The sequence below is a fragment of the Bufo gargarizans genome, chromosome 2 (assembly GCF_014858855.1).
Source record: "Bufo gargarizans isolate SCDJY-AF-19 chromosome 2, ASM1485885v1, whole genome shotgun sequence".
Lineage (NCBI taxonomy): Eukaryota > Metazoa > Chordata > Amphibia > Anura > Bufonidae > Bufo > Bufo gargarizans.
In genome coordinates, this window is record NC_058081.1 from 595551381 (window position 1) to 595564060 (window position 12680).

The window sequence follows — 12680 nt, forward strand, 5'->3', positions numbered from 1 at the left end:
TCGTTAATGCCCAAGGACCTAGTTGACCACCTGTGGTACTGTCTTTCTATTTTCTCTTTCTTCCTATTCCTTACCAGCTGAAAATTTTGAAGTTCTGCCAATGTCCTTTTGTCCACCATTATCGAACCCTTCAGTCGGCAATGAAAAGCTTCATCTATTCGCCTGTATGGATAGAGGTCCTTAATTGGGAGCATTGGGGGTGGAGGTTCACTGGAGTGATCAGCACTATCTCCAGATGTTGATCGACGCTCTGTGGCTTCTAAGAAATAACAATTTCATATGAAAAGCATGTTATAAACAAAACTTTAAGAATATCGCTTTGGTTTTTAGGAAGTAAAAGCAGGACACACATACTTCTTGTGGAGCTTTGATCATCAGGAGCAGTGAGAATATAAACTATTATTCTGAAAGTTTCTGCTAATTCAGTGCACTAGAGGCGGAGCTTCACTGAGAAGTGAGCCACTTTAAGGAGCAGAATCTAGCAGAATACAAGTTTCTATTCACTCCTGTCCTGACAATAAAAGCTCCACAATTGGTGTGTTTGTCCCTCTCTCCTCGGCACTGTCTTAGTGCTGTCAGCTGTTTAGCATGGTAAAAACTGCTGACAGATGCCCTTTAACAAAGTAATAACTGAAATATCCACATTCGTACTAGGATACACCTTTTTTGCGGGGGAAACCTTTGTAATTTGCATTTTTTGAGCTGAAAACAATGCATAATTTAATTAAAAAAAATTAAGGAGGTTATTTACTAACAGAAATACATCAATATTAGGTGTATTTCTGCCGCAGATTGCGGCGCAAAATAAGCAAATCACAGAGTACATATAATGATAATGCTTGGACTGGGGGAAAATGCCTGTATGTGGGTAAGTAACAGGCTCAGTGATAGAAAACAGAGGGTGGTTATTAATAGTACACTCTCAGATTGGGTCCATGTCACTAGCGGAGTACCTCAGGGGTAAGTATTGGGCCCTATCTTCTTCAGTATATTTATTAATTATCTTGTAGAAGGCTTGCACTGCAAAATATCAATATCAATATCTGGATAGATTGGAGGCTTGGGCAGAGAAGTGGCAGTCAGATAAGGTTAAACACTGACAAATGTAAGGTTATGCACATGGGAAGGAATAACGCAAGTCATCTGAACATACTAAATGGTAAAACACTGGGTAACATTGACATGGAAAAAGACTTAGAAATATTAGCGAACAGCAAACTAAGCTGTAGAAGCTAGTGTCAGGGAGCTGCTGCCAAGGCCAATAAGATAATGCATCAAAAGGGGCCCAGATGCCAGTGATGAGAACATAGTCCTACCACTTTACAAATCATTAGTCAGACCACACATGGAGTACTGTGTACAGTTCTGGGCTCCTGTGAACAAGGCAGACATAGCAGAGCTGGAGAGGGTTCAGAGAAGGGCAACTAAAGTAATAACTGGAATGGGTGGATAACTGGAATGGGTGGACTACAGGACCCGGAAAGATGATCAAAATTAGGATTATTCACTTTAGAAAAAAGACGACTGAGGGGAGATCTAATAACTATGTATACATATATCAGGGGTCAGTACAGAGATCTCTCCCATCAGCTATTTATCCTCAGGGCTGTGACTGTGACGAGGGGACATCCTCTGCGTCTGGAGGAAAGAAGGTTTGTACACAAACATAGAAGAGGATTCTTTACGGTAAGAGCAGTGAGTTCACTAAAATAGTTCAAGAGGGGCCTGGATGTATTTCCGGAGTGTAGTAATATTACAGGTTAGGGTGCGTTCACATCACGTTTTATGCCTCCGTTTGACATATACATAAGAAAAAAAAGAATACAAAAACGCAGCAGACCACAATCTTGTACCCTGCACAGTCCAGTAAAAAAAGTATACTTTCTTCTTAGGCCCCTTTCACATGGGCGAGTATTCCGCGCGGATGCGATGCGCGAGTTGAACGCATTGCACCCGCACTGAATCCCGACCCATTCATTTCTATGGGGCTGTTCACATGAGCGGTGATTTTTCGCGCATCACTTGTGCGTTGCGTGAAAATCGCAGTATTCTCCTCTTTGTGCGTTTTTCACGTAACGCAGGCCCCATAGAAATAAATGGGGTTGCATGAAAATCGCAAGCATCCGCAAGCAAGTGCGGATGCGGTGTGATTTTCACACACGGTTGCTAGGAGACGATCGGGATGGAGACCCGATCACTATTATTTTCCCTTATAACATGGTTATAAGGGAAAATAATAGCATTCTGAATACAGAATGCATAGTAAAATAGCGCTGCAGGGGTTAATTTTTTTATTTTTTTTTATAATTTAACTCACCTTAGTCCAGTTGATCGCACAGCCTGGCTTCTCGTCTGTCTCCTTTGCTGAACAGGACCTGTGGTGACGTCACTCCGGTCATCACATGATCCATCACATGATCTTTTACCATGGTGATGGATCATGTGATGACCTGAGTGACGTCACCACAGGTCCTGTTCCTGCAATGAATGCTCACCACAGGTCCTGTTCAGCAAAGGAGACAGACGAGAAGCCGGGCTGTGCGATCAACTGGGCTAAGGTGAGTTAAATGTTTTTTTTGTTTTTTTTTTTAACCACTCCAGCGCTATTTTGCTATGCATTCTGTATTCAGAATGCTATTATTTTCCCTTATAACCATGTTATAAGGGAAAATAATACAATCTACAGTACCAAACATGCGCGATTTTTCTCACGCGAGTGCAAAACGCATTACAATGTTTTGCACTCGCGCGGAAAAATCATGCGCGTTTCCGCAACGCACCCGCACATTTGAAAGAGGCCTTACAATGGCAAAAAAAAGTACAGATGCCACTGTATGGCATGAGCGGGAGGTATCCGTTTTATGTATACATTTTTTGTATACGTCAAACGGATGGGAAAAACACGATGCGAACCCCATCTAGAATTCTGGAGAAGAGTTGTTAATCCAGACAATTATTCTGATTCCCTCATTGGAGTCGGAAGGAATTTTTTCCCCTAAAAATGCGGAAAATTGGCTTCTACACCTCGTGAGGGCTTTTCTTGCCTTCCTCTGGATCAACTTTTCAGGATAACAGCCTGAACTGGATGAACAGATGTCTTTTTTAAGCCTTACTATGCCACTATGTTACAAGGTGTCCTGCTGCCAGGACTCTGAGGAGGGGGAACACAGTGAGAAGCCAGCGACATGTGTTTACTTCTCCTATAAAGCATTATACTGTTCCCATTAAAGCCAATGGGCTGTCTCTGTAATAAATAGACATGTGGGGTCCTCCAGGGCATACTTTTGCACTGGCCTGGTGGTTCAATGATAAAAAAAAAGTTAATGCTATAATGTACTATGGTTCACTGAAAAAGGTTTAATGTGACTGTCTTACAGGCTGTAGATGGGAGACATAGTTTTTTTTTTTTCTTGCCTTCGTGTTTGGCTGAAGACTTCACTGCATATGGTCTGGGTTATATTGCTTCCAGTGTCCACCACAGTACTGAGACAGACTGGCCATCCATTTGAGGACTGCCCCCTGCAGTTGGGCATTGCAATAATATTGAGAGAATTTTCACCCCTTAGCTGATTTGGGAAGAGACTAAACTTAATTTTGCAAGTGCCTGTGACATATGCCCAAAATGTCTCTGTAAAGTACAGTTGACTTGTTACCTCCAAATCCAACCTCCTTATTGCCTTGCATTGCCTACATGCACTGTTACACCATTGCCCTCTTGGCCGATACCTTAAGGGAGCTCTGCCTTGCACCCCAAGATCCTCTGACACTAAGGGCACACCCCCTAACATCAGGCAGGAGCCCCAGGACCAGGTTGTGCCCCAATGGGAAGAAGGGTTCTGCCCGTCCCATTATTACTCAACTCAGGGAGTGTCAGAGTAAGGACTGCCATCGTGACTACTGCAACTACTACTCCAATACTTGCCAGTACTGCCACTCCCATCCTCTTGCTCTCCCCTCTCAGGCTTGCTCCACTTTGCAATCCCTTTCTTTGCATAGGCTAATAGATAAGAGTCCCAAACTCTAGTAGGTTATCTAGTTATACCAGTGGGCGCATTTATTCCTTGATTCATGGACCGGTCCTTCACATATCTCCTCTAGTGATAATAGGAGAATAACTTCACAGAGATTGTCTGCTAATCGGTAATCGTCAACCCATAGATCTATAACTCTACCTCCTATACCTACCTCTGAGCATCTGTTTGAACTCCTGCAATAAAACTTCATGTGTGACCTCAGCTCCTGGCATTCCTGGAGGTCCAGGAGGTCCTTGTGGCCCTGGTGGGCCTTGTGGCCCCGATAGTCTCTGATGATGAAGGAAAACATAATTAGTCAAGTACATTAGCCTGGTTAATATATCAATCCAGAGACATCACTTGAAGCTGTTGGAACCCAATGCAAAATCCATAACAATGCCTCCCAATCATTATGCAAAATGTAGTCTTAGATTTAGCAGAGGAAACCTTTAGACTCCCTGCGGCATCAGGGCCCAGATGTAGCCATAACCTTTACATGCCTTCGACAGTTATTTCCATGTATTAATCCTAAAAGGACATGAAAGCCTTATATTAGCTTTGGGAAAATACATTTTAGAGGTTTCAGGGATTGTCCAGGATTTTGATGGCCTCCAGCATTGGAGATACAGATCTAGCAAGCGTTAAAGTATTCCTGGCGCGTTAACACACAAGCTTATCGCGCTGGCTTTGTTTGTGCACAGCTTCTAAAGTTCAGAGTCGTCATCAAGTTACACTGTCAGGATAACGCGTCAAACCACTAATGGCGCATGCAGTGGCGTACATAGAGAAGAAAGGGCCCCATAGCAAGGATAAAACCAAGCCCCCACACAGGACTAAAGGATTTTTTTCACTGCCTCATTTGCTAAAAGTTGTTCCTTTACAGGGTAGAGTCCTGACCAAGTTTTCCCCTTCAGTAGAAGAGGAGATAATCCCAACTAGGACCGGGCCCCCTCTTGCCGTAGGCCCCGTAGCAGTCGTCTGGTCTGCCGCTATGGTAGTTACGCCCCTGGGCGGATGCTGCATCTGTATAAAGTAACAGCTGATCGGTGGGGTGTGGAATCACTTTAAAAGGTTCCCTCCACCAAAAATATAAGCAATGACTAATAAATAGCATTACATTATTATTATATTCACATGATTAAACGAGTAACAAATACTGATACTTTTGCAGTATTCCCAGTCCCAATCTTTTATCCTGAGTTAGTTTTTTTCTTGGTTTTTCAGGGGAAAGGTGAAAAAAAAAAACAACATTCAGATACTCACAGAATTCTTATTAGATTTACATTTCTTTTTTGGGTATACACCATCATCAATTCGGTCTCTGAATGTAACCCAAGTTGTTGCAGGATCTGGCTTTTCAGGACCAGGAGAATCAGGAAGCTAAACAAAAAAGAAAGGTAAAGGAATCCAATATCTATGTCAGTAAGTATTATATTTTCAGTGAATATCATTTTTTACTGTTTGTTATCATAAATAATATAAAGCGTAAAGGGACTGTCTCATCTTGGACATTGGGGGCATATCGCTAGGATATGCCCCCAATGTGTGATAGGGGTGGAGCCCACATCTTCGTTGTGCTTTCTGGTTTTGAGATGCGGCACAGGCTCTCAAAGCCGCAGCACAACGCTTTGTCCCCCTTCATTATCAATGGGGACAAAAGTGAACAAACCACAACGAGTGCACCACAATGCATTCCGCTCCGGTTTGTTGCGTTCTCATGCCGGACACAAAACGGCTGCAAGCAGCGTTTTTGTGTGCAACATGGGAAACTGAAAAACCCGGATCCAGCACCAAAAACCATGTAGGTCAATGGTGTTGGATCAGTTTTTTTCAGACATGAAAAAAAAAAGAATCCGGCATCCATTGACTTACAATGGTTTTAGTGCTGGATCCGGTCTCTTCATTTTCAATATAATACAACCGGATCCATACTGAACGGAAGTGGGCAGTTGTATAATTAGAACGGAAGTGTTTTGCTGTGGTTTTGAGATCCTATGCCGGATCTCAAAACCGTATAGCAATAATGCCGCTGTGAAAGTAGACTTACCAGTTATGGGTCCCCATACATTCTGACACTGGCAGCGCTGATTAGATGGTCTCATATTGTGCAGGGACCCCCCCCCCAAGTGGTAACACCCAGCTGGACCTTCAATACAAACTGCTAGCAATTTTCTCATCACTTCTAGCAGTAATAAAGGAATAGCACATCATAGAGTCACATGTAGTTGTTAAAACAGACATGTCAGGAGAGGTTACGGGTCCTCTTTAAATAGGTCTTCACCTAAAGGCCTAGTTGGCAGAGAGCTGAGAATGAGAGAGGACAAGCTGACATGTTAACTAGATTTTTCTAAAACTAAATTTTGGTGGATGAGCTCTTCAAATGTATTTTCTATTTTGATATGAATGTAATATATATTTTTTGCCACATGCAGATTAGTAAATGGTTTAGGCTCTTTTCTGGCATATCCCCTGCAGTCTGCATGCATGTCTGAGTGTGCCGCTGGCATATGCCCCAGTATGTTTCTTGTGAGATTCCCTTGTGTTGGAAACTATAGATAATTTCAAACATATACTGCATAACTTAAAGAGGACCTGTCACCTCTCCTGACATGCCTGTTTTAATAGCTTCATGCATTCCCAGTGTAATAACAATTCTGGAGCATCTATTCTTACGGCTCTATGTTGTGCCATTCCTTTATTATTTCTACTAGAACTAATTGCTAGAAGTCTGCAGTAAGGGTACAGAGGGGAGGTAACCCGTTGGGGGTGTGTCCCTGCACAGACTGACTCTATCCAATCACTGCTGCCATTTCCAGACTGTGCAGGGACACCCCCCCCAAGTGGTTACCACCCCTCTGTACCCTCACTGCAGACTGCTAGAAATTCATTCATAACTTCTAGTAGAAATAATAAAGGAATGGCACAACATAGAGCCATAAGAATAGATGCTCCAGAATTGTTATTACACCTGGAATGCATGAAGCTATTAAAACACGCATGTCAGCAGAGGTGATGCACGCACACGACCGTATGTATTTTGCGGTCCACAAAACACGGATCCGCAAAAAAAAATCGTGTTGCATACATTTTTTTGTGTGGATAAATTGTAACAATGCCTGTCCTTGTCCGCAAAATGGGCAAGAATAGGACATGTTCTATTTTTTTGCAGAATGGACACGGAATGCACACTGAGTCATTTCCGTTTTTTTCAAGCCCCATTGATATGAATGGTTCCGCATACAGACCTGTAAAAAAAAACGGGACGGAAAAAAATATGTTTGTGTGAATGAGCCCTTACTGGGCTCAGGGGCTGGGCTGGTGAGTTAACTCCCCACTCCCCACACATGACCCTTGAGATACACAGTGAATAATGACATCACATTAACCCCTTATGCAGTGGGCCACTGGCGCATTGCACAACTACTACAACTATTCTCTTTTTTATAATAAAAGTCTTCAGGCAACATATGCCACTGAATACATACACTGGCATACATTAAAGTCTTCATTTGGCGGTAAGCATCAGGGCATGCCCCCTTTGCCTAGCTCCGAAAGAAAGCTCTACAGTGAACTATTGAAATGCTATTCTAGTTACCATTTCTCTGCTTCATAGTTGGATTCAATGGGCTCTGATTCCAGTTGACTTCAGAGCAGCAAACACCATGAGCCTGCCTGCCGTGCCTTTTGTGCATCCTGTAACACTTTAAACCCGCCAAGGTGGTAAAAGAAAAGCTTACGTCTAAGAACAAATGAAGTGTCCATGGCACCTACTAGTATAATAACTACTGGACTCCGTATGTGCAATGAAACCATCTACATAGGGAAATAATCTAAGGAAAGGTACAGGATGTCATTACAGCCCCAGTTCTATTTCTTGAACCCTATATAAACACAGCCCGATTCACAGAAAAAAAAAAGAAAGAAAAAAAAGTCAGACTTCAGCCCAAGTACTGGAGTACTTTCATATTCTCGGAGAAAACAAATAAGAACCTTTAGATCCTGTCAAAAAGTCAAACTTCTGAATATCCTAACGATGGTGCTACAACTCTACAGCTGATTATGTAACTGTATGCTGTAGTCACAGGGGTCAGCAAACCCAGGCACTACAACTCCCAGCGTGTTCCATTCACATCTATGGGAATTCCGAGAATAATCCAACAAGTGTATATGCTGGGAATTGCAACAGCTGGGGAGCCGGAGGTTAGGAGTTATATTTGACCTTTAGATCAGATGGTGTTCACCACCATGTCATTTTTATGTTCAAAATGTATTAATATATCCTTATAACAGTTGGATCTTCGTTTTCCTGCTAAAAAAAACCCTCCAAATTCCCGGAATGGTCTTGGTAACATTTTGGCTGTCTGCAGGAGCGTAATAAATGGTGGTTTATTATTGAGTTCAATATATTGAAGGGACACTCTGCTGAGTTTTTTTTGTCCTTCGTCTCCAAGTCACGTGATCACAGTATGATCTGTTTCCTGGCCCTTGAGCTTCTGTATAAACCAAAGGTCTCTGCTGCGTGAAGAGACTATTGAGAACTACAGTGTGGGATCAGAGCAAGGAAAATCCTGCCCTGCTCTTCTACACGCTGATAAACAGATCGTTCTGCTCAGATCCCGACTTTTTTTTTTTTACTTGATCTTCCTATTTCCGTCCCATCAGCTTCAGAGGGACAAAAACTTTTACCGTTACTTCTGCTGGAGAGGAAGAGAGGGGGGGGGGGGGGGAGAGATGGCTTCTGGAATAGGTGAAGACTCACTGAGTTAATACATAATGTGCATGGCCGATAGAATCGAAATAACACATAGTAGTAGTTGTGTCTGAAAGATTATCTGCTCATTAGTGATCTGACAGCCTCTTTTGGTTTCACTATGTCTGTGTGTTGCTTGTATGTCCACACCTCCTGTTCAGGTATGGATCATGTGACCTTTACCTACCCCTATTTAGTTTGACTTCACCCATCACTCCTTGCTCTGGATAGCTTCATTTGGTTTTGGAAGAGCTGAAGTGTGGTTCTAGTTGAAGTCCTGATCATCCATCATCCATCATCCTTAGAAGTTAAGTGTTCTGCTTGTTGTGTTTTTTATTCCCCCCCCCCCCCTCTGTTGTTTACTAGGCCTCAGTGAGACGCTGGTTCCTTCACCAAGGAAGGAGCAGGTAGTCTCTGCCCTGTAATTAAGTCTAGGGCTCCTGAGGGCCACCACGGTTTTCTAGGTTCCTGTGTATGGGCATCTCTACCATCGAGAGGTGCCCATGCGGATAGGAGTTAGGGCCAGGAGCAGGGTTTCATAGGTGGTGACCCTTTTCCTTCCCTAGCGGTGAGGCCTAGTGTCTTTTCCCTTCCGTCTTGTTGTCTTTTGGTGTTCTCTCCTACTACATCGTGACAAGTTGTAGTTGTGCAATGCGCCAGTGGCCCACTGCATAAGGGGTTAATGTGATGTCATTAATCACTGTGTATCTGCTTCCATGACTACCTGGTATATTAAAAAATAAAAATGCTGGAGTGTCCCTTTAACAGTATGCAATAAGCTCCCAAGCTCCCTCTAGTGGCAGTTGCAGGCAGTCAAAATCTTATCATTTAACTCTCTTCGTGGCTGTTCATAGTAAACATTTTCTTTTTCTTTCCAATTCTCAATTATTTTTAAGGAAAAGAACTCTTCAAGCCTCTGTATGAAACCGAGGCATAAGAAGACTCACTGAGGTCCACAGAATAGCTCTCAGAATGCACACCCATGTCCACGAGCCCTTATTATGGCAGTATTGCTTATTTAAAATTACCAAGGAGGGACCCGGGGCTGCAGGAATCCAAGACGACAGTGCTAGCGAATTAGCCACCGAGCCGCCTACTATTGAACTATGTATGGACCCAGGTCCATGCACCCATGCCTTCTCTTACATAGTAAACACTTATAAAGTAAATGATTGGTCATAAAAGCTATTTTTCTCAACAATTTGCCACCTGTTCTCCATATAAACGCAAGCTGGAGAGGAGCGAGCCTGACAACCATGTCCTACATGCCATCCTGAATAATTGAGCATCTCTGCTACCCTTAGAAACCACCCTGGCAACTCTTGTTATTGAACAACTACATTTCCTGAAAATCCCACCCTTTAAGGAATCTTGCGTCACAGGTACATTGCCCGAGGGTGCCTAAAATACTATTCACACCCTAACAATATGGCATTGAGATGGAAAATAAACATTCAAAAGAGACGCCTGCCATGGCATCACATAAAGCCACATCCCACAGCAGATGATGGGTGCAGTGTAACAAAGACATGATATATCTTTTATGGTTGATAGCCTTCGCATAAATACATTTGTATAAAGTGGCCTCCAAGACCTTGTTCCTGATGTTCTGCACCTAGAATGGCATCTGCTGGAAGACTCAGTCCCTGGCCAAGAACAGGTTAAAGAAGTCAGCTGCTTTCTGCAAAAGTGTGCTTTCCCCATTAGTGAAATGAGGGGGTGGTATGTGCCAGCCACACTTCAAACAGGATGTAATAAAACGCAGCAATGAGAATAATAGCCATTGGGCAAGACCGCTGCGCTTGTAAAAATGTCAATTTTATTTCTAATAATAAAAAAATGAACAATGATTTCTTCTGGTGCGGCTAGAGAAGACGGCAAGGCCAAGATATGTCTTGTGCAATATGGGTAATAAATAGCCTTTGTCTCTACAGCACTTTGCAGGCTGTCGAGATGCGCATTTTACAACCTATTGCCTTCTTATTAGATACATACTGGTTTTGATGGAGCTGATGAAAATAATGTTTCTATCTCCATCACGATCCCGCTAATCGGTCCTAGTGATTAGCTGTAATTTGTGGAAGATCCTTAAAGCAAATGTTCAACTTCTCTGCAGCACCTCCGCAGGTCATATGAAGCATTACATAGCTCCCACTGAAATCATAGGGCTTTCCATGTAACAGGAAGATATGCTGGGTCCTCCAGAGAAACTCCTTGTAGCTGCTTTCTGATCTGGCTAATAGATGAGGGTCCTGAATGGAGGATTCCAGCTAAATAATTCAGAATTCCCTATAGGACAACTGAAAGTAGGTCATCCAACAAGTTTTTCTATAGAGCACCTAAATATAGCAATGCATACATATAATGCAGGAATGGCCAACCTGCGGCTCTCCAGCTGTTGCAAAACTACAACTCCCAGCATGCAAAGACTGCCTACAGCAGGACATCGTAGGAATTGTGGTTTTACAGCTGGAGAGCCGCAGGTTGGCTATCCCTGATATAATGGAAATGTGCATGGTTTCATTCTTTAATTCGCACACTATTAGGCCTCATGCACACGACCGTTCAGTTTTTTGCGGTACGCAAATTTCGGATCCGCAAAACAGGGAAGCCGCCTGTGTGCCTTCCGCAATTTGCGGAACGGAACAGGCAGCCCATTGTAGAAATGCCTATTCTTGTCCGCAAAATGGACAAGAATAGGACATGTTATATTTTTTTTTGCGGGGCCACGGAACGGAGCAACGGATGCGGACAGCACAACGGAGTGCTGTCCGCATCTTTTGAGCCCCCACTGAAGTGAATGGGTCCGCACCCTAGCCGCCAAAACTGCGGCTCGGAAGCGGACCAGAACAACGGTCGTGTGCATGAGGCCTTATGTTCATGTGAATGTATCCTAAGTTGTTCATGTCCATGCGGGCCACAATGCATTGGCCTTGTGAATCCCATCTGCAGAGCGGACCCATTGACTTGAATAGGTCTGCGATCCGCAAAATACAGAATGCACACGGACGTCATCCGTATTTTTTGCGACCCGCAAAATACATACGGTCGTGTGCATGAGGCCTAAAGCAAAGTTTCTGCAGGTTTAAACTGTGGCATATTGTACATATGCTGTTTTCCTTGGGGGCGGTATTTTGTTCTCCACTATGGTATTGCTTGTCCCGCCTACTTCTGTCGTCCCTACCTACATGTGTTTCTCTGTCTTCTGCCAACTTGGACCCACCTACAACATGGGAACACTTTTTTTTTTTCCAGGGCCACATTAAGTTCCCAGTCCGCCCCTGGTCAATTCAAATCAGTGACCCAGCGTTTTGCTCAGGGTCTCCAGTTTATGCTGCCGTCAAATAGGGCAGAATAAATCGATGGATAAAAAAAATATATACTAAAATCTACAATCTACAAAATGTAAAACTTTCTCTACCTTTTTGAAATACCTCAACTCCAAGCCTGAAATATTACTCATATTTCACGATATATATGTGAGCCCCTCATCCACCCCCCAAAAAAAGAAGCCTCTCAGCCCGTTTTTATGATAGACAAACAGTCACGCACTTTTCGCCCAAGTACTGTTGTGAAGTCTGAATGGCTTCTGGAAGGAGCCCCCTTTGCACAGCGATTATTTAATTACTATGGCATGCAGAAGCAGTCCCAGCTCTCGCTGGCCGGGATCTTCTTTGTTTTGGCAGCTTTAAGTTGAGGCACTGAGGCACGGCTGCCAATTCAGGTGCTGCCAGGCTCCGTCCTACTGCACATAAAGCCTAATACACAGCAGCTTAGGAGAGGTGGCATGGTGAGTGCACACAGCCTCACAGTTCCGGGTGCCACTGCAGCGGATTCATAAATCAGCGCTTGTCTGGTGACGGTGACATCCACGGGAACTGGACATCTTGATGTTGATTATGTACACCAGCATACGG

The 12680-nt window shown here is 43.5% G+C and overlaps 1 protein-coding gene across 1 annotated transcript in view; it reads right to left on the reverse strand.

Annotated features, from left to right (window-relative positions):
- The window catches only part of C1QTNF12 (C1q and TNF related 12), a 75676-nt gene that overhangs the window by 30036 nt on the left and 32960 nt on the right, over nucleotides 1-12680 (reverse strand). The window contains exons 2-4 of the mRNA XM_044278268.1: nucleotides 5277-5393; nucleotides 4186-4303; nucleotides 75-259 (exon numbers count right to left, since the gene is read on the reverse strand). Of these exons, the coding sequence (XP_044134203.1) occupies nucleotides 75-259; nucleotides 4186-4303; nucleotides 5277-5393 (420 nt within the window). The remainder of the gene's footprint in view (nucleotides 1-74; nucleotides 260-4185; nucleotides 4304-5276; nucleotides 5394-12680) is intronic.